Raw genomic sequence first — 20,155 nt, forward strand, 5'->3', positions numbered from 1 at the left:
CCACATTTGAGGCCAGGTTGTCCCAACTTCAAGCCTGGCGCTCTAACCACTATGCTACCTAGCTGCCACTCTCAGAATGAAGGAAATACTAACTGAAAGTAACCATGTAATTTTTCCCCCACTAAAGTTCATGGACCCCCTGAAATCCATCTATATAGCCTTCCATGAACTGGACCCCAGGGTTAAGAATTCCTCTTTGAGAAGTGATAGGAAGCCATTGAAGTTCATTCAGATAGGGATGAACGTGGTCAGATTTGCATTTTAGGAAAATCACTTTGGCATTTGTGTTGAGATGAATTAAGTGTAGAAAGAGACTTGAGTCTGAGACACCAATTAAGAGGCTATTATAGTAGTCTAGGCAAAAAGTGATAGAGTGGCACATGATATAGTCATAGTAAAATATCATTATTTGTAATTACTGGACTAAGTGGTACTCAGTAATTTTATTCTTAAATCTGCTTGTGTTGTTTTTTTTAATGGAAAAAATGCAGGAGAAAATCCTTCCTTTAGTACAAATCAATATATGATCATGTAAAGATTACAGCAAGTCCTGAACTAAACAGTTCATATTTTAAAATGCTATTTCAATTTTAAGAAGGAATGATATGTCTGGTTTTTCATTTGTGGTCTTTCCTTGATCGAATTTCTCTGTTTGGTGCTTCTCCTTCTTGGCCTATTGCTGGAATATTCCTGTGATAATGTTCTTCCATCTGTCCAGCTGCTGTATAAAACCTCTCAGCTCAGCTTTGACACAGTCTGAGCTTTCAATCTGCCTCCCAAGACTCATGTCTTCATTAGGTCACAAAGTTTTCTGAAGCTCAATCAGGCATATTAAAGAGATTTGGAAGCTGCAAATTCCTCATCTCTAGGGGTTGTTAGACATTAGTGAGGGCCTAAGCAGATGCTAAACAACTGCACTCTTTATCCCATTCAAGCCCATTAGTTTAAATTGTTCCCTTGAAAACCCCAGGTTAGTCACTTATGGTCTCTTCTATCTTCTCTCCTTAAGGTTGCCTGTGAGTGCAAATAAAAAAATTTTTCTCCTGATTTCCTTGGCAATGAGAGCTTGGTTTTCTCCTTAAAAAATAAACCATATGTTATTCCCTGATGCTATCCCTGAAGTTTCCATATTCTGCCCAGATGCAATGGTTTGATTTTTCAAAACCATTTTCTGGCACTGAAATCCACCCACAACACTAATCCGAAGATTCCTTTCAAAATGTGGGCTGACCTAAAATGTTTTTAAAATAACTTAGCAACCAGTATGTTCTCAAGCTTGAACAATGACTGTTTTAGAATCAAGGCTTTGCTCCTGGTATTTCAAATCAAAATCCTGCAAAGGAATTTATCCTACTCAAAGTTTCAAAGGACTGGTAATGTTAAATGTAAGGCCATGCAAAATACCCATAAAGCTTTTTTAAGCTCTTAAAACATTGTAGAATTGCAGTGCAAACAGAAAGTCACCTGAGTTCATGCAGAAACAAGTTACTTAAAAAATAATACTAGTGATGGGATCTCTTATAGTCCTTTTATATCATATGTTCTTGGGGCATCAAGGTGGTACAATGAATAGAGCACTGGGTCTGGGGCCAGGAAGACCTGAATTCAAATCCAGCCTCTGATACTTACTAAGCTGTGTGACTCTGGGTAAGAAAGTTCACCCTGTTGGCCTCAGTTTCCTCATCTGTAAAATGAGCTGGAGAATGAAATGGCACACCATTCCGGTATCTTTGCCAAGAAAACCCCAAATGGGATCACAAAGAGTTAGACTTGACTGAACAACAACAAACAGATTCTTAACCCTTTTTTGTATATTTACCCTTCTGTCGATCTACGATGCCTGCAGACCACTTCTCAGAATAATATTTTTAATTGCATTAAATAAAATCTATGGGATCACAAAAAAAAACCAATTATGTGGGAATGCAATTATCAAAATATATTTTAAATAAATTAATAGACCCCCAATATCTATCCATTGAACCTTTGGACTTCTGTGAACCCCAGATGAACTCCTGTGTTAGGGGGTAGGTGGGTGGCTCAGTGAATTGAGAGCAGGCTCAGACTTACCACTCTTCTACCTTGGAACCAATACACAGTATTGATTCTAAGAGAAGGTAAGGATTTAAAAAAAAAACAAAACTCCTGTGTTATACCTATTCTAACTTGTGAACTATGTACTTCTTGCCTGGTTAACAGCCTCCTTTTTTCTTTTAAAGCCCTTACATTCTACCTTAAAATCAATACTAAGTAAGAACTGAAAAGAGTGGCAAGGGCTAAGCAATGGGGGCTAAGTGACTTGCCCAGGATCACACAGCTAAGGAAGTGGCTGAGGCCATATTTTAACCCAGGACCTCCTGTCTCTTGACTTGGTTCTCAATACACTAAGTCACCTAACCTTAACAGCCTCTTAATTGGACTCAGACCTCTAGTCTTTTCCCAGCTGCCAAACTAATATTCCTAGAGTACCAAAGGTCAAGAGATTCAAAGTTCAAAGGTAATATAAAAGATCATCTAACTGAGAACCAAGACCCAAGGAGTTAAAGTGACTTGTCCAGGGAAACACAGGTAGCATGTTACTACTTTGCTCAAGAATCTCCAATGATGGGGGCAGCTGGGTGGCTCAGTGGATTGAGAGCCAGATCTAGAGATGGGAGGTCCTAGGTTCAAATCTGGCCTCAGACACTTCCTAGCTGTGTGACCCTGGGCAAGTCACTTGACCCCCATTGCCTATCCTTACCACTCTTCTGCCTTGGAGCCAACACACAGTATTGACTCTAAGATGGAAGGTAAGGGTTTAAAAAAAAAAAAAGAATCTCCAATGAATGCTAGGAATATGGCCCAAAGAAGTCTATATATACTAAATATATATCGTATCACTTTTTGTATTTGGAAAGAACTAGAAACAAAGTAGATGCCCATCAATTGGGGAATAGCTGAATAAATCGTAATATATGAAAGTAATATTGTACTATAAGAAACAACAAACATGATGAATATTGAGGACAGAAAGACTTATATAAAGTGATGCAATGGAATAAGCAGGGCCAGGAAAACAATATACACAATGTCTACAATCAATCCAATCAACATTTATTAAGCACCTACTATATGCTAGGCATTGTACTAAGCACTAGGGATACAAAATGAGGCAAAAGACAGTCCCTGTCCTCCAGGAGCTCCCAATTTAATGGGGGAGCCAACATGCAAACAAATATAAAGATAAATAAGAAATAATCAACAGAGGGAAGGCACTGGAAATATGAGGACTTGGGGAAGATTTTCTGCAGAAAGAGGGATTTTAGCTGGAAGCCAGAGAGGTCACTAGTCAGAGGGAAGGGGGACCGGGGAGGGGGAGAAACATGTCACGTATGGGAGATGGCCAGAGAGAATGCTGGGAGCAGAGAGATGGAGAGTCTTACCAGTGTTACTGGATCAAATAGGATGTGTTAGGGCAGTGATGGGCAAACTTTTTAAAGAGGGGGCCAAAGGAAAGGAAATGCTCATCTGTCAGTTTGTTTCTAAGGCAACTCCTTCAAAGTTTCATTGTATTGTATCCTACTCAATATATTCATCAGATTAGGAATAATGTCACATGGTGGCTAGAACATTTCAGGGGGCCATAGTTTGCCCATCACTGTGTTAGGGAGTAAGGTATAAGCAGACTAGAAAGGTAGAAGATGGCTGGATGTTGAAAAACCTAGAATGTCAAACAAAACATTTTATATTTGATCCTGAAGGCAATAGGGAGCCACTAGAGTTTATTGAGGAAGGGCATGGATGGCATAGTGGCACCTAGGATTTAGGAAAATCACTTTGATGGATACACTGGTGTGGAGAAAGACTTGAGGCAGACAGCCCCACCAGGATGCTATTGAAATAATCTGTGTGTGCAGTGATAAAGGACTGTACTAAAGTGGTGGCAGTGTCAGAGGAGAGAAAGGAGCATTAAGGTGAAACTGACAGGATGTGGCAAGAGATTAGATATGGGGGGAGAGTGAGAGTGAGTGGTCCAGGATGACTTCTAGACTGTGAGCCTAGGAGACTGGGAAGATGGTGTTGCCCTCTGCTCCCACACTCTGAGGGGCCTGGGTTTTAGGGGGAAAGATAATGAGTTCTGTTTTGGACATGTTTGGTTTAAGATGTCTGAAAGGCAGATGGAGAGATAAGATTGGAGATCAGCAGAAAGACTAGAGAAGGATAGGAAGATGAAGAGTTATCAGCATAGAAATGGTTATTAAATTCTTGAGAACTGATGAGACCATAAAGTGAGGTAGTATAAAGGAAGAGTAAAAGCAGGCCCAGGATGGAACCCTTAGAGACAGAGGAGTGGTCAGATGAGTAGGAGAACCAACAAAAAGCTGTGTTCCAAAAACAGAAAGAGAATATCAAGGAAGAGAGAGTGATCAAAAGTGTCAAAGGCTGTAGAGAAGCCGAGGAAAACAAGCATTGATAAAGACTATTGGATTTGGCAACTAAGAAATCATGAGTAACTTTGGAGAGAGTCATTTCAGTGGTATAATAAACAATTTAATGGAAAGAACCACCACAAAACAATCAGTAACAAATGTAGTAAAATTATGAAGACTTAACTTGGCCCCAAAGAAGAGATATGAAGAGATACTTCCTATGCTATGCTTCCTTTCTATGGATGTGGAATATTGCATTTAACCTCAGATTTTTTTTTATCTGTTGATTTAGTGGAATTTTTTTTCTTCCTACTTTAAAAAATGTTTTGTTGTTATAAGGGATAACACTCTGGAAAGGATAAGGAAACAGAGAAGATGTCTAGGCAATGCAAAACCAAAGGATATTAATAAAAGTCTTTTTTTTTTTTTAAGAAATTCTAATGGCCTCCCGCTTGCCTCTGGGATCAAACAACTCTAACTTCTCAAAGCAGATAGAACATTACTTCCTTTTCCCCTGTGGCCAAAATGGCATACTTAACATTCTCAGTACATAATGTTCTATCTCTATGTACTATCTCTAGTACATAATGTTCTATTGCTAGCCTTTACATAGTCTGTCCTCCCATCCGTGGACCGCTCTCATTCCTCATCCCCCCTCTAAGATCTCCAAGTTCTCTTCAAAGCTCACCATAAATGTCACTTCTAGTTCTCATCAGTGCAGAACCTTCTACTTTCAATTCCAATACACACAATCACTTTGTATTTATTTTGCATATATCCTGAATTTACCTATCAGTGGACAAGCCACAGTTCCAGTAGAGTGTAAGCTCCTTGACAGCAGAGACTACTTGTTTTTTGGTTTTGTATCCCCACCATCTAGCACAGGGGCTGGCATACAGTAAGCCCTTAATGCCTTTTTACTAACTAAATGATAATAGTCCTAAGCCTCTCAAAGTGGTTACATTGGTAGTTAACATTGCAAGGTAGGATTTGTAGTCAACAAGTATTTATTAATCATCTCCTCTGTGCCAGGCACTTTGCTATGTACTGAAGACGCAAGGAAAAGCAAAAAAAAAAATATCTCAGCTCTAAAGGAACTCATCTCTAACACCCATACTAAGTACAAACAAGATACACAGGTGAACTGGAGACAATCTCAAAGGAGACTTGAAGGAGGATTAGGAAAAGCTTCTTTAGAAGGTGGAAAGATCTCTTATATTGCATTAAGATTATACATTAATATCATATATTATATATTATATTAAGATCTAAAGGATCCCTGGGAAGGCAGGAGGTGGAGATGAGGAGAGAGAAAAGTTCCATTCATAGACTCCTATTTCATTTGGCGTTAGCACAGCAGGGATTTGTGCCTTTTGCAGTAGAACCTTCTAAACTCTTATTGGTCTGATCAACCATGGATGACACACCGTACAATGACATGGTGATGTGATTTTGCTCCTCTTTGAGTACAAAGGACAAGAACCACCAACCACCCAACCAGCATACGTAAGCCTAAGTCTTTGAACAATGGAAATACAATTCCCTAGCAGTAGGAAGTAAAATGAACAAAGGGAGATGAATTTTTTACAACTCGAGCAAAGAAGTTCTACAGGCTTTTCAGACAGCCTGAACACACAAATTCACAAACCAATAACTGACACCCTATCTGAAGGGTTTTGCTTGGTTGGTTTTATTGGGAATCTGAGGCAAAACACTGAGTATGGTGTCTTTTGGTACTCAAACCACAACTGGAAAGAAATGGTTTTTTTCTCCCTTTGTGGAAGAAAGAAAATAAAATGTTAAATCCCTAGGATCTCAGGTAACAAGTCTAGGCTGGTTGTGAAATAATCCACAGGACCATTGGACTCAGATCAATTGCAAGTAAAATCCTATTATATATTAAAGGTTATCCGTATCCTCTGAAATTCTAATTAGCCAAGTGATTTATGATCCAGTGGAGGACAAGGCCCCTGGCCACATGAAGAAGTTACACACTAAATTGAGCCATAGTTCATAGATCATGATAAATGTTACATAATCCTGACCTCCTACATAAACTATTTTAGCAATGAAATATCTAGAGGCAAGTAATTATTCAAACAAATACAACTACACAGTTATTTTGGATTTTTAAAATAAAGCTGTTCTCATTTAAAATTTTTTATTGGGGGGGTAGCTGGGTAGCTCAGTGGATTGAGAGCCAGGCCTAGAGATGGGAGGTCCTACGTTCAACTCTGACCTCAGACATTTCCTGGGTGACCCTGGGAAAGTCACTTAACCCCCATTGCCTAGCCCTTACCACTCTTCTGCCTTGGAACCAATACTTAATTAGGCAGAAGGTAAAGATTTAAGATAATCATAATAAAATGTTTTTATTGATGAGTTTTTTGTTGTTGTTTTATTACTTATTTCTGAATATATCCCTTCTTCCTCCCTTATCCAGAGATATCCCTTCTAACAAAAGGGGGGGGCAAAAACCAACCAATGTATCAGCTGTAAGCATTAATTTCCCACCTCTGCAATGAAGGAAAAATACAATAGTTCTATTATCTTAAAAATTAACCATATCGTCTTCTTCCTACTTTAAAAAAATTATAACCAATTAATCATTTCAAAAGCAGATGCCTTGCTCACAAACAGAAAATCAAATATTTCCCATTAGAAGTGACCTTAGGAATCACCTAATACAATCCCCTTATTTTGCAGACAAAGAAACAGAGGCCCAGAGAAAAATAACTTGCTCTAGAAATATGACCGGTGCTAGAACCCAAATCTGGTTGAAAATCCAGTGCACTTTCTCCTAAACCATCTCTTTCCCTGTTACTTAATCCAACTGAACTTCAATTTCCTTTTCTATAAAATGGGAATAATAATATTTGCATTAATTTCCTACCTCATAGGGATGTTAGGTTAGGAAGAAAAGTGTTTTCTTAAACCTCAAAAAGGTAAGTTATTATTACAATCTCTGGGACCTCAAGCAATTTTCATAATTTATCATCTATAAAAAAATGGGGAAAATAATTGTACCATGTATCTGTCATCATATGAGTCAAAATGAAATAATATACATAAACTGCTTTATAAAATGAGATATATATATATATGTAACTTTCACTTAGATGACATAAAACATATCTCTAATTGCTCAGTGTTCATAAAGGACTGCTAATGATTTTCATTTATATCCACCATGAACTATAAAACTGTAAAAACCTTTTTAATTTCATCTGTATTGTTGGTTATATAACCAAAGTTTATGCGGGATAGAGGTCGTCCAATCCAATCCCCTTGTTAGACAGATAAGTAAACTGAAGATAAGGGAAGTTAATGAGTCCGAGATTATATAAAGTCATAGAAGAATCAAAGGTTGATTTAAATGTATGTCCTCTGACTCCAAAGGAAGTGTTTCTCTGTATGGATGTTTTAATATTATCCCTTCCATAGTATTCAGTACCTAAAAGTAGAAGGTTGGTTTTCTACATTCCTTGGTATCATATGCCCACAGACTTTCATCTCTGAATTATGTTACCATCTGCTCTTAGTGTGTGCTAAGGTTTTTTTTAAGTGAGGAAAGGGGTGGAGAGAAGGGAGGGAAGCCTTACATTGTGCAAGTAAACACTTTACAATATTATCTTATTTGATCCTCACAACAACCCTGAGAAGTAGATGTCATTATCACCCCCATTTTATAACTGAGGAAACTGAGGCAAAAGAAGTTAAGTGACTTACTCAGGGTCACCCAGCTATTAAGTGTTTAAAGCTGCATTTGAACTAGGGTTTTCCTGACTCCAGTCACATCTCTCTGTATCCACTGTGCCACCTAGCTGGCTTGACCTGAACCCAAGAGAGAAGGGATTCTAGTGTGAAAACTCTCCAAGCAACAATATAGTCTTAATGAGTTATCTGAGACACAGAGAGGTTAATCTACTCGCTCACAATCACAGTTATCATTTGTCAGGCTCAGGATTTGAACCCATATCTTTCTGACTCCCAAATCAGTCCTTCATCTCACCATCCCAAGTTGCTTCTCCAAGCTAAGTATGTAGCATTAAAAACAGCTCCTATGGAGGTTAGCTAAACCAATGGCCATACTCCACCCTCTTGATGACTTTCAGATTTCCCACAAAAAGGGAGAATCATATTTTGAGCAACTGGACAGCACCGTCAGGATATACTCATGCTGTTCCTGTGACTGTACCTAATTTAAAATCTTTCCTTCCCCAAATACTACAGGTCATTCATTAGACTGAAATTATGGCTGTACGCTTTTAGATTTACATATTTACTCACTTCATGTGCTTAGGCATTAACTCTTGTCAGTACTTTATGTTTTTAGAGTTAAATGTCAATAAACCCATTGGATTCAGTATTTCTCACTGTTTCTTTGACAACTTAATCTATTTAACTGGCAGTTAAAGATGGCCTTCACTATGCCAATGCATTTTCAATGATGGTCGGTATAAGTAGTCTTGCTATTTCCTTATATCCGCTTAGCCTTTTTCCCCCTGCTCCCTCTCTTTCCTTCTCAATGAAATCATTTGCTTGAAAAACAAAAGTCACTCCCTCTCCCAACTCCAGAAATTTTCATTGGCTCCTCCTGTGCCTGGAATGCTCTCCCTCTTCTACTCCACTCCCTGACTTCTCTGATTTCCCCTAGTTAAAAACTCACTTCCTGGGGCAGCTAAATGTCACTGTGAATAGAGTATCAATGGAATTGGGAGAACTTGGATTCGATTCTGGCCTCATACACTTCCAAGCTGTTTGACCCTGAGCAAGTCACTTAGTCCCATTTGCCTAAACCTCACCTTTCTCTCTTAAGAGTTGTTACTAAGACAGACTTAGTAAGGTTAAAAAAAAACCAAAAAACTACCTTCTAAAGGAAGTCCTTCCCTATCCATCTTAATTCTAGTGCCTTCCTTCTGTCAGTTATTCCCTTTTTATCCTATATATAACTTGAGTATACAGAGTTGTTTGCACGCTGTCTGTCCCATTAGACTATCCCTACCACTACCACTCAGGAACTTCTCCTTTAAGGTTCACACAGTTCACATCTACCACCCAATCAAAATTCTGGTAACTTTTGCCTACAAATCTCCAGGACATTCTCCTTCCTTCTTCAGTTATTTCAAATATTTGGCTCACAATTTTTAACTTTTCTGCAACTCTTGACCCCATACTAGGTGACTTCAACATACATACTAATACTTCCTCCAATCTCCCAGGTCTATAACAGGAAGTCTATGCATAAATGTATCTCCTCCATGTCCATGAACTCTGGAATTCCCTTCTCTTATCACAGTCTACTAGATTTCCACCTCTTAAACTAATTCCCAATACCAAAATCTCCCCCTCTGTCCACACTATGACCTCCAATCTCTTTACCCTTCAATTCTTTTGGTCTAATTCCTCAGTACTAGCCACACTCTCCTCTTTCTCTCAACTTGACCCCTTGGTGAAACCAGTTCAACTCTACACTATCTTCTCCTGAGTTGCTGGCTCTCTCATGTCAGTGATTGTACCCTGCCAAGTTTCAGCCTTGGATCATTCCCATCATGTGCTCCTACACGTATGCTACTGAACAAAGGTCGTGAAAATTGTGCAAGTATCCTGACTGGGTCCACTACAAATTTGTTATATAATCTCAACTAGACCCTCACTAAGGTTCTTCCCAAGCTTTTTATCCCTTTTCAAGTCTCCCAAAGCTCCCTCTCCTATTTTCCCTTTTCAGCTGACAACTATGGAGGAAATGGATAAAATCTGTGTGCTGTGATTTTAGAGAAGACTACTTAGAAATCAAAGAAAGAAAACTACAGGGTTGAATAAATAGACAGACCTTCAGGCTATATTTTATTCAACAGGACAAGCCCACAGATTTTATCTGGAAAAATACCTCCATTATCTTAGAGACTTCCTGTCCCATCTGGATATTATGAGATTGATTAGTGATCTGCTATATCTCTCATCCCACACCAAGATGGTCTGATGAGCCTAACTACAGGGATAAATTCCTACTAGAACAGGCATAATCTTAGGGAACTCATAAACCGACAAAGTTAACAACATTAAGACCTTCTCAGACAAATCGCCTGACATCTTGTCCCTATAATTCAACCTCCCGAATAAGGAAAGTAGCTGAATAGCCTCACCTGATTGGTTCCTTTTGCCACCTATAATGTGGACCTAAATTTGTATAAAACCCTACATATATGTGTATCTCCATTTTTTCTCTACCTAACAAATGCCCATCAACTGATGCTATTTAAACTTTTTATCTTCTAAACTTGCCTTGGAATTGTTTTGCACCCTTTTTATTTTAGTAACTCAAAGAGGGAAAAGCAAGGACTAAGTAATTGGGGTTAAGGGACTACACAGGGTCAAATAGCTAGGAAGTGTCTGAGGCTACATTTGAACCCAGGTCCTTCCAACTCCAGATCTGATGCTCTATCCACTGAACCACCTACTGCCCCTGCCTTTTAATTTATTGACATCCAGTCAAATGGACCAGCTTAGTAAGGAATTTCTCCTGGATGATCTTGGGACCTTTGGGTTGAGGAATACCACAAATTTTACTAAAAAAAATTGAGACATCCTCTAAGAGATACATCTTCTCTCCTTTTCTGTATGTCATCACCTCTACCACTAAATCCTCTTTAACCCATCTCATAAAATGAAATAGTGCTTCTACTTGCCAAGACCAACACCTTTACCTGCCCAAGGCCCATTCCATCCTATTTCCTCCAGCAAATTATCCCCTCCACAATTACCATTCTCTTATGTATCTTCAATCTTTCCCTGTCCAGTAACTGCTTCTATACTGCCAATGAACATGCCCATTTCCCCATCCTTAAAAAAACCTCATTTGATCTTTTCAACCCCAGTGACTATAATCCCATATCTCTCCTGCCTTTTGTGGCTAAATTCTACAAGGCTGTCCTCAAAAAGTGTCTCCAGGGGGCAGCTGGGTAGCTCAGTGGATTGAGAGCCAGGCCTAGAGATGAGAGGTCCTACGTTCAAATCTGACCTCAGATACTTCTCAGCTGTGTGACCCTGGGCAAGTCACTTAACCCTCATTGCCTAGCCCTTACTGCTCTTCTGCCTTGGAACCAAACCACAGTATTGATTCCAAGACAGAAGGCAAGGGTTTAAAAAAAAAGTGTCTCCACTTTCTCTCCTTTCATTCACTTCTTGACTCTTTACAGCAGGGGTCGGCAACATATGGCTCTTTCTGCATGAGCCATAAAGTCAATTTTTTTTTCAGGCGCTGTTACAGGAGCGCACACTATGAGCACTGTAAGGCTCTCACGAAATTACTTTTTAAAAAATGTGGTGTTTATGGCTCTCATGGCCAAAAAGGTTGTCAACCCCTGCTTTACAGTCTTGCCTTCAGCCTCATCATTCAATTGAAACTGCTTTCACCAAAGTTACCAATGATAATCTTAACTGTCATATCTAATAGTCTTTTCTCAACCCTCATCCTTCTCATCCTCTCTGTAACCTTTTGTCCATCAACCTCTTCTTCTTGGTACTTTAAAACTTCTAAGTTTAGGGGAATACTAAAACCCCTGGTTCTCCTCCTGCCTATCTGGTTAGTTTTTCAGATCTTCATTCGTGTCAAGTCTGATAACCATGGATGTCCCAGGGAGTTTTGTCTTGGACCCCTTCTCTTCTGTCTCTTTCACTTGATGTTATCAGCTCTCATGGATTCAATGATCACCTCTTTGCTGATGATTTTCACATCTATTTATCCAGCCCTAAACTTTCCACTGACCTTGAGTCTCCCATCTCCAATTGCCTATTACATATTTCCAACTGGACATCCTGTAGATATCCTAAATTCAACATATCTGAAACTTAATTCATTTCTTTCCCCCAAATCCTTCCCTTTTCCAAACTTCCCTAATACTGCCAAGAGCACAACCATTCCCCAGCCTTAAAACCTAGATGTCATTCTCTATATCCAATCAGCTACCAATCCTGTCCATTTTACCCTTGTACTTCTCTTCTCTCTTTGGATAATGCTATCAATCCTGATATAGGCCCTCATTTCCATAAACCTGGAGTACTGAAATAGCCTGTGGGTTGGTCTGTTTGCCGCAAGTCTTCCCCCACGCCAGTCCATCCTTAACTCAGCTGTCAAAGTGATCTTCCTAAAAGCATAGGTCTGACCTTATAACTCTTCACTCAATAAACTCCAGTGGCTCCCTCTCATCCCCAGGATAAAATACAAAAATTCTAGTTTATGTTCAAAGGTCTTCATAACCCCAAACCCTTCCCCTCACCTACCTTTCCAAACTTCTTATGTCTCATACCTCCCATCTCACATGTCGTCTTCACTCCAGTAACACTGGACTCCTTGTGTTCTTGCCACTGAGATACTTATCTTCCAATTTCTGGTATTTTCACTTACCCTGTACCTGAAATTTTCTCTCCCTTCATTTAAGTCTCCTGGTTTCCCTAGCATCCTTTAAGTCTTGGCTTAAGGCCTATCTTCTAAAGGAGGCTTCCCCCATCTCTTAAAAAAAAATGACCCTTAAATTCTATCTTAGAACCAATACTATGTATTGGTTCCAAGGCAGGAGAGCAGTAAGAGCTACATAATGGGGATTAAATGACTTCCCCAGGGTCACCCAGGACCTCCTCCTATCTGTGAGTCTGGCTCTCAATCCACTGAGCCACTTAGGTGCCTCCCTCTCTTAATTCTAATACCTTTCCTCTATTGATGATTTCCCTCTTTTATCCTGTATATAGCTTGTTTGTGCATACTTGTTTGCATGTCTTCTCCATTAGATTGTGAACTCCTCAAGGGCAAGGATAGTCTTTGCCTTCCTTTGAATCCCTAGGGCTTAGCATAGTGCCTGACACATAGCCTACTTAATAAATGTCTACTGACTATTTGGGGCTAGAGAAGGTTGACTCTGGTAACATTGGGGAGCAGAGTGGGTAGAGTACTAGGCCTGAAATCAGGACAGCTTGAGTTCAAGTATAGCTTCAGATACTTACTAGCTATGTGATCCCAGGCAAGTCACTTAACCTCGATGTCTGCCTCAGTTTCCTCAAGTGTAAAAACAAGGATTAAAAAAATAGTATTTACTGCCCAGATTTGTTGTGAGAATCAAATAAGATACTTGTAAAGTGCCTAGCACATAGTAAGTGGTATAAGGGAAGGAGGAATGTATAGGTCCACTATGTGCCACCCATTATGCTAAGCACTTAAAAAATTTTATTTCATTTATTTATTTTTACCAATTGCATGTATTAACAAATTTCCATATAAGATTTCTGAAGTTATATAATCGAATTTGCCTCCCTTTCTCCCTTCTCTTCCCCCTTCTGGAGCTAGCAAGAGATTTGATCTAGATTATACATGTATTATGCAAAACATATTTCCATATTGATCATTTTTGTTAGTGAATAATCACATAAAACCAAAACCCCAAAAGGAAAACCCAAATAAAGAAGTGAAAAATCCTATACTTTGATCAGCATTTATACTCCAGCAATCCCTTCTCTGGAGGTAGAGAGCATTCTTTGTCCTAAGTCCCCCAGAATTGTCCTGGATCTTTGTATTGCTATGGAGTAGCTAACTCTCTCACTGCTGATAATTCCACAATATTGCTGTTACTTTGTACAATGTTTCCCTGGGTCTTCCTTAAGCACTTTTACAAATATTATCTCATTGTGACGTATATTCATTTTAGCCACTATTATTATTGTCATTATTATTATTGTTATTATTATTTAACTGATTATTGGGATTTTTGCTAAATTTCGAAAAGCAGCTTGGGGACCAAGTTGCACAAAAATATGTATAGCAGCTCTTTTAGTGGTGGTGCTGAGCTAGAAACTGAGGAAATGTCCATCAGTTGGGGAATGGCTGAACAAGTTTTGGTATATGGTTGTAATCAAATAGTATTGTGCTATAAGGAATGATAAGCAAGATGCTTTCAGAAAAACCTGAATTTACATGAACTGATACAAAATTAAGTGAGCAGAACCAGGAGAACATTCCACATAGTAACAACAATACTGTATGATGATCAGCTATAAATGACTTATTTTCAGCAATGCTGTAATCTAAGACAATTCTACCAAAGGACTCAAGATAAAAAATGCTATTCACCTCCAGAGAAGGAACTAATGGAATCTGAATACAGATTGAAACATACTATTTTTTCACTTTATTTTTTGGTGAGGTTTTTTTTTTGGGGGGAGGGGTCTATGTATTCTCTCACAATATGACTAATGTGGAAATAAGTTTTGCATGATTGCACATGTATAAACTATATCAAATTGCTTGCTCTCATAGGGAGGAGGGAAGGAAAGAGAATTTGGAACTCCTAATTTTAAAAACCAAATCTCAAAAAATTATTTTTATCTGCAATTGGAAAAAAAGAAAAAAGAAATATAGTTGCCTGGAATATTGAGATTAAATGACTTTCTTAGTTATAAGTAGAACTATAGTATTATTGATTCCCAAGACCAGTCCTTAAGCTACCAGGTCAGAATGCCTCTCAAAATAATGGGGAAAAAAGAAACAAGATAATGTTAAAAAAAAAATCTCTCCTAAATCCAAGATTTTCTTTCAGCTTTCAAAATAGCCATCAAGCTGTGATTTTATTGGTGTAAGAATTCCCACCACCAAAAGATCTTACAGTCGTAGAGAAATCAGGTATATTATAGGTTAAATAGATTCCCCAACCTCCCAATATGCCCTTCGAAAATACAAACTGTTTGTAAAGTGGGGACTACCTACCTCTAACTTGTTTTGCCTACCTACTTCAGAAACCCTGGGAGGGCTCCTCATGGTTTTGCCCTGCCTCTTTATCCTACTATGATTCTGGAGTCTTCTTCATATAGGAATAGAAACAAAGAGGCTAACTTCTATTTTGTGGTTTTTGTTTAAAACACTGGCCTAGATCTTCTAATCTTTTCTCTGGGTTTCATTTGAAAATTCTCTTTTTGTGTTTCACAGTCAACACTGTGCCCTGGGACCAGAGGATTCCAGAGATAGGGAAGAGCTTTATCTAGAGATTATCTAGTCCAATTGACTCATTTTATGGATGAGGAAACAGGCCCCAAAAGGTGATATGAGTTGCTTAAAAGTAAGCAGAGGTAGGAACACAGGGAGAGGAAAAATCCAAAATCAGATCTTCCGCCCCTTTAAACTAGCCTTCCTTTTCACTGTTTCTCACTAAAAATTCAGATGATTCCATGAAATGCTGGTCACCAAATGCTCCCTCAAAACTATAAGGCATTCTTGTTAAGAACCTCCCTCCCTTAAGGACATCTGCAATGGCTCCTCAGTGCCCAGGGTTAGATAGCCACTGTGCCCAGGGGTGGAATTCTATGTCAGGTCTTCCAGGCTTACAAGGTTGCCTCTCTCATGCACATCCTTGGCTGTGTCCTACCTACCCCCATCCTCACATTCCCTTTTTGTTTGTTGCTTTATTCTGGCAAATCCAGGGTTTAAGAATCAGAAGGTTGGCAAAGTAACTATAGTGGCACTTGTCTCTGCCTCCAGAGCTAGAGGACTCTTTGGGGTGGAAGAAAGAGGGAGGGAAGGATATGGGTGGATGTTAAACTCTCCTTAAGAATACAGCACCAGAAAGTCTACACTAGAAAAAAACTTATAGACCATCAGATAGTCCTAACCTCTGGTCTTATAGGTGAGGAAACTGAGACATGGATGTATAATGACTTGCCCAAGGTCTAAAGTGCAACTGAATCTATGACTTCCTGATTCCAAGGCTAATGCCCTATTCACTATACCACAAAAATACCACAATGCATCTGCCAAAATATTGAGATGGCAAGGTATTAAATGCCATAGACTGATGATGGCAGTGAATCGATGCAAGGCTGCTTTGGTCACTTACCAGGGGACACAGATTTCTCCCTATACCAATATCCCAGGAACATCTAATTATAAATCACAAAATCGTAGCCTGCTAGAGTTGCAAATAACCTTAGCAAGCAATGGGTCCAGACTCACAGAGAAAACTGAGGCCCTCTATAAGGGCTTATATCCAAGGACCATCAGGGGAGTGCGGCAACAAATTCCAAAACTTTCTTTAAAATCTAAATATTAGTATTGTCTTAGAAGGCACAAAAAGGTACACAGGGAAAATATCCTCTCCATTTGGTGGAGCAGTGGGGCATACTGAAAAGGGCACTTAGCTAAAAAACATCTGGGTTCATGGCCTGCAATGATACTGGTTTGACCACTATCATTTGAGCATATGGCAATGAGTTTAGGTTGTGAGAAAAAATTTTGTAAACTTTAAAGTGCTAGAAAAACCTGAGTAGTTCTTATTATGGGATGAAGAGGCTTCCTTTCTGCTTTGACTGTGCCTGCCTTAAGCAACCTGAGCAGGATGCAGCAGTGAAGGGAGCATTGACCAAAGCCTAAGCTCACTCAGCAGTTACTTGACCTTTAGTCCCCAGAGGCAGTGAACTAAAGACAGCGAGGAGTCTGGGAGACAATAACAGGTGCAACTGGGCAAATACCTAGTTTTTGCAAGCTAAGCACAAAGGAGAAGGGACTGAGAAAAGGAAAATCATTAATTAGAAAGAACCAGGATATATGGAAGGGGGCAACGGATCAAAAAGAAGGGAATAATGAAGGATGGAAAGAAGAGAGAATTGGCTTTAAAGGGAAATAGCCAGCGGATAATAAGCCAGACTGGGGGTCTAGTGCAGGGAAAGAGGACAGGAAGACCTGGGGCCAGGAAACAACAAAGAATCAATTAAGTGCTCAGAAAGGGAAAGGAAAGGTCAGGGATCTCAAATTTGCCTTGTTTGTTTTGCCTCCGGACCACTCTACAAAAGGTGCACACGTCAAGACTAGAAGATGCACCCGCAGTTCGCATGTGGGGGAGCGGATCTGCACCCCCTTTCCCCAGGCTTAAAGGCCGTAGATCCGACCTCGAGTATATCTAAGAAGAAGGGGATTGTGGGAGTACTTCTGAGCAGCCCTGGGCACTCGGTGAAGGGGGGGGTCGAGGGGGGCCGGGGCTGGATCAGAGCGCCAGGAGCGGAGCTTTTAAATCTGTCTGGGAAATGTTTGGGCACCAGTGCTGGGCCGAGGGGCGTTAGGGGGAGGTGGCTCAGGAATCGGAGGAAGCTGAGTCCCCACCACCGCCTCCCTTCTTGCTTTACCAGGCGCAGGTCTTGGGGTCCGTGCACCACCACGGAGAGGTTGTCAATTGTTTCCTCCATGTAGCCAACTGCCAATCGGGGATCTAGAGCTCGTGGTTGCGGAGGGCCTGATCCCGCTAAGTAGCAGCCCAGCACCAGTGCCGGAGCCGAGGTGAGGGAGGAGGACTCGGGTTCCGACGCTAGATAGCATGGGGCGGGGCTCCCCTCTGCTGAGGAGGAGGGCGGGGGAAAGGCGGGGTTCATCGCTGCCAATGGAAGGAGGTTGGTTCCTCTGGCTCTAACGGAAGGTACTGCCATGTGGAGGTTCTCTCTTCGTAGAACCCCATAGGTCGCTTTGTTTACGTTCTGACTTCTCTTTTGGATTGTAAACTCCTTGCTGGCAGGAATTGCCCTTTAAAAAGCTTGTATTTATTTTCAACATTCATCTTTTGAAAAATCCCAATTTCTCTCCCTCCTTCTGGGCCCTCTCCCCATTGCTTGAGAAGGCAAGCACTCTAAAATCAATTATTCACTTAAAGTCATGCAGAATATATTTCCATGTTAGCCAAGTAGAAAGGAAGGAAGGAAAGAAGGGAGGAAGAAAGGAAGGGAGGGAGGGAAAGGGAGAAGGAGGGAAGGAGGAAGGGAGAGAGAAAAAAGGAAAAGAAAAGAAAAGGAAAAAGCAAGAAAAATGAAGAAAGTGAAAAAAATTTCCTTTGATCTGCACTCGGAGTTCATCAGTTCTCTCTCTCTGGCGGTGGATAGCATTTTTCATCATGGGGGAGTAACTAGATCTTTCACAGTTGGTCATTTTGTTACAATATTGCTGTTACTGTGTACAGTGTTCTTCTGGGTCAACTCGCTCCCCTTCGCAGGAGTTCATGTAAGTCTTTCTAGGTTTTTTTGGAAACCATTGTCGTTCAACCATGTCTGATTCTTTGTGACCTCCACTTGAGTTTTTCTTGGCAAAGATACTGGAATAGTTTGCCATTTCCTTCTCCAGCTCATTTTACAGAGGAAGAAACTGAGGCCAGTTAGGTGAAGTGACTAGTGCAGGGTCACACAGCTGGTGTCTAAGGTCAAATTTGAACTCAGATCTTTCTGACTCCAGGCCCAACACTCAATCTACTATGTCACCTATATACCCATCTTGCTCATCATTTCTTATAGCATAACAGAATTCTATCGCCATCATACACTACAACTTAGTCATTTTCCCATCCCTTCAATTTCCAAATCTTTACCACATAAAAAGAGCTGCTACAAGTAATTTTGTACATATAGGTTCTTCCCCTTTTTCTTTGATCTCTTTGGGATGTAGACCTAGTAATGGTATTACTGAGTTAAATGATATTCATAGTTGTATAAGTCCTTTATAGCCTGGCATATAATAGATTCTTTTAAAATTATTATCATATAAAACATACTTCCAAAGTGGTCATTGTTGTAAGAGCACACTCATACAAAATCAAAACCCCCAAATAAAACTATTAGTACACTGATGTGAAAGATAGTATGCTTTGATCTATATCCATCCAACTCCAATAATTCTTTCTTTGGAGGTGGATAGCATTCCCTGTCATAAGCATTTCAAAATTGTCCCAGATCAATATATTGCTGAGAGTAGCCAAGTTTTCACAGTTATTCATTGTACAATATTGCTGTTACTATGTACAATGTTTTCCAAGTTGTGTTTTTTATTTCACTTTGCATCAATTCATGCAGAGCTTTTCCAACTTTTTCTAAAATCATCTTGCTTATCATTTCTTATAGCACAATAGCATTTCATCACCAGCATATACCACAATTTGTTCAGCCATTCCCCAAATGACGGTTATCCTCTCAATTTCCAATTCTTTGCCATAGTAGGGTCTTAATAAATATTTATTGATTAAGAGTTGGCATGCTGGACCAAGAGGCTCTTGATTTGAATCCAGCTTCTGACATTTAATTGCTATGTGACCCCAGAAAAGGGATAGTGATAAGGAAGAGGAGGAGGAGCATAGCTAGCATTTATATAGCTTTTTAAGAGTTTCAAAGCACATTGCATGTGCTTTCTCATTTGATTCTCAGAACTGCACAGTGAGGTAGTTAGTCATCTTGAGATTAAGTGATATACCCAGGGCCACACAGCTGGGAAGTGTCTGAGGTAGGTTTTCTGTCTCCAGGGTCAACACTTTACCACTAAGCTGCCTCTTTATTTTTTAAAAAAGTATTAAAAATAACAATCTTAAAAGGCCATGTAAATGTCAGGTGTTGGTGGATTGGATGGTTGGGAATCATTTATTATTGATGGATGGGTTGGACCAGATCTGTGGTTTCACTGGGAAAAGGAAACTCCTTTAATGTTTGTGCCTTCTTTCTGCTGATTGGACTAGATCTGTGATTTCACTGGGGAAAGGAAACTCCCTGTTAATGCCTTCCTTCTATTGATTTATCTCATGTGAGTTTCTTGAGAGCAGGGACCCTCTTTCACATTTTCTTATATCCTCAATGCGTGGTTTGGTGTCTGGCACACAGTAGTTGCTTAATATATGCTTATTGACTTGTTTCAAATAAAGGAAATTTCCCTCCCGAAAATTATCAGTATCTGCACTTCAGTTAAAAGT

At 39.8% G+C, this 20,155-nt stretch overlaps 1 protein-coding gene across 1 annotated transcript in view; it reads right to left on the reverse strand.

Moving 5' to 3' along the window:
- Nucleotides 1–17,810, reverse strand: part of SORD (sorbitol dehydrogenase) — a 65,227-nt gene extending 47,417 nt beyond the window's left edge. Inside the window, exon 1 of the mRNA XM_044665074.1 lies at nt 17,568–17,810. Coding sequence (XP_044521009.1) covers nt 17,568–17,810 — 243 coding nt within the window. The remainder of the gene's footprint in view (nt 1–17,567) is intronic.
- Nucleotides 17,811–20,155: the final 2,345 nt, after the last annotated feature.

Source organism: Gracilinanus agilis, chromosome 2 (genome assembly GCF_016433145.1).
Source record: "Gracilinanus agilis isolate LMUSP501 chromosome 2, AgileGrace, whole genome shotgun sequence".
Taxonomy (NCBI): Eukaryota; Metazoa; Chordata; class Mammalia; order Didelphimorphia; family Didelphidae; genus Gracilinanus; species Gracilinanus agilis.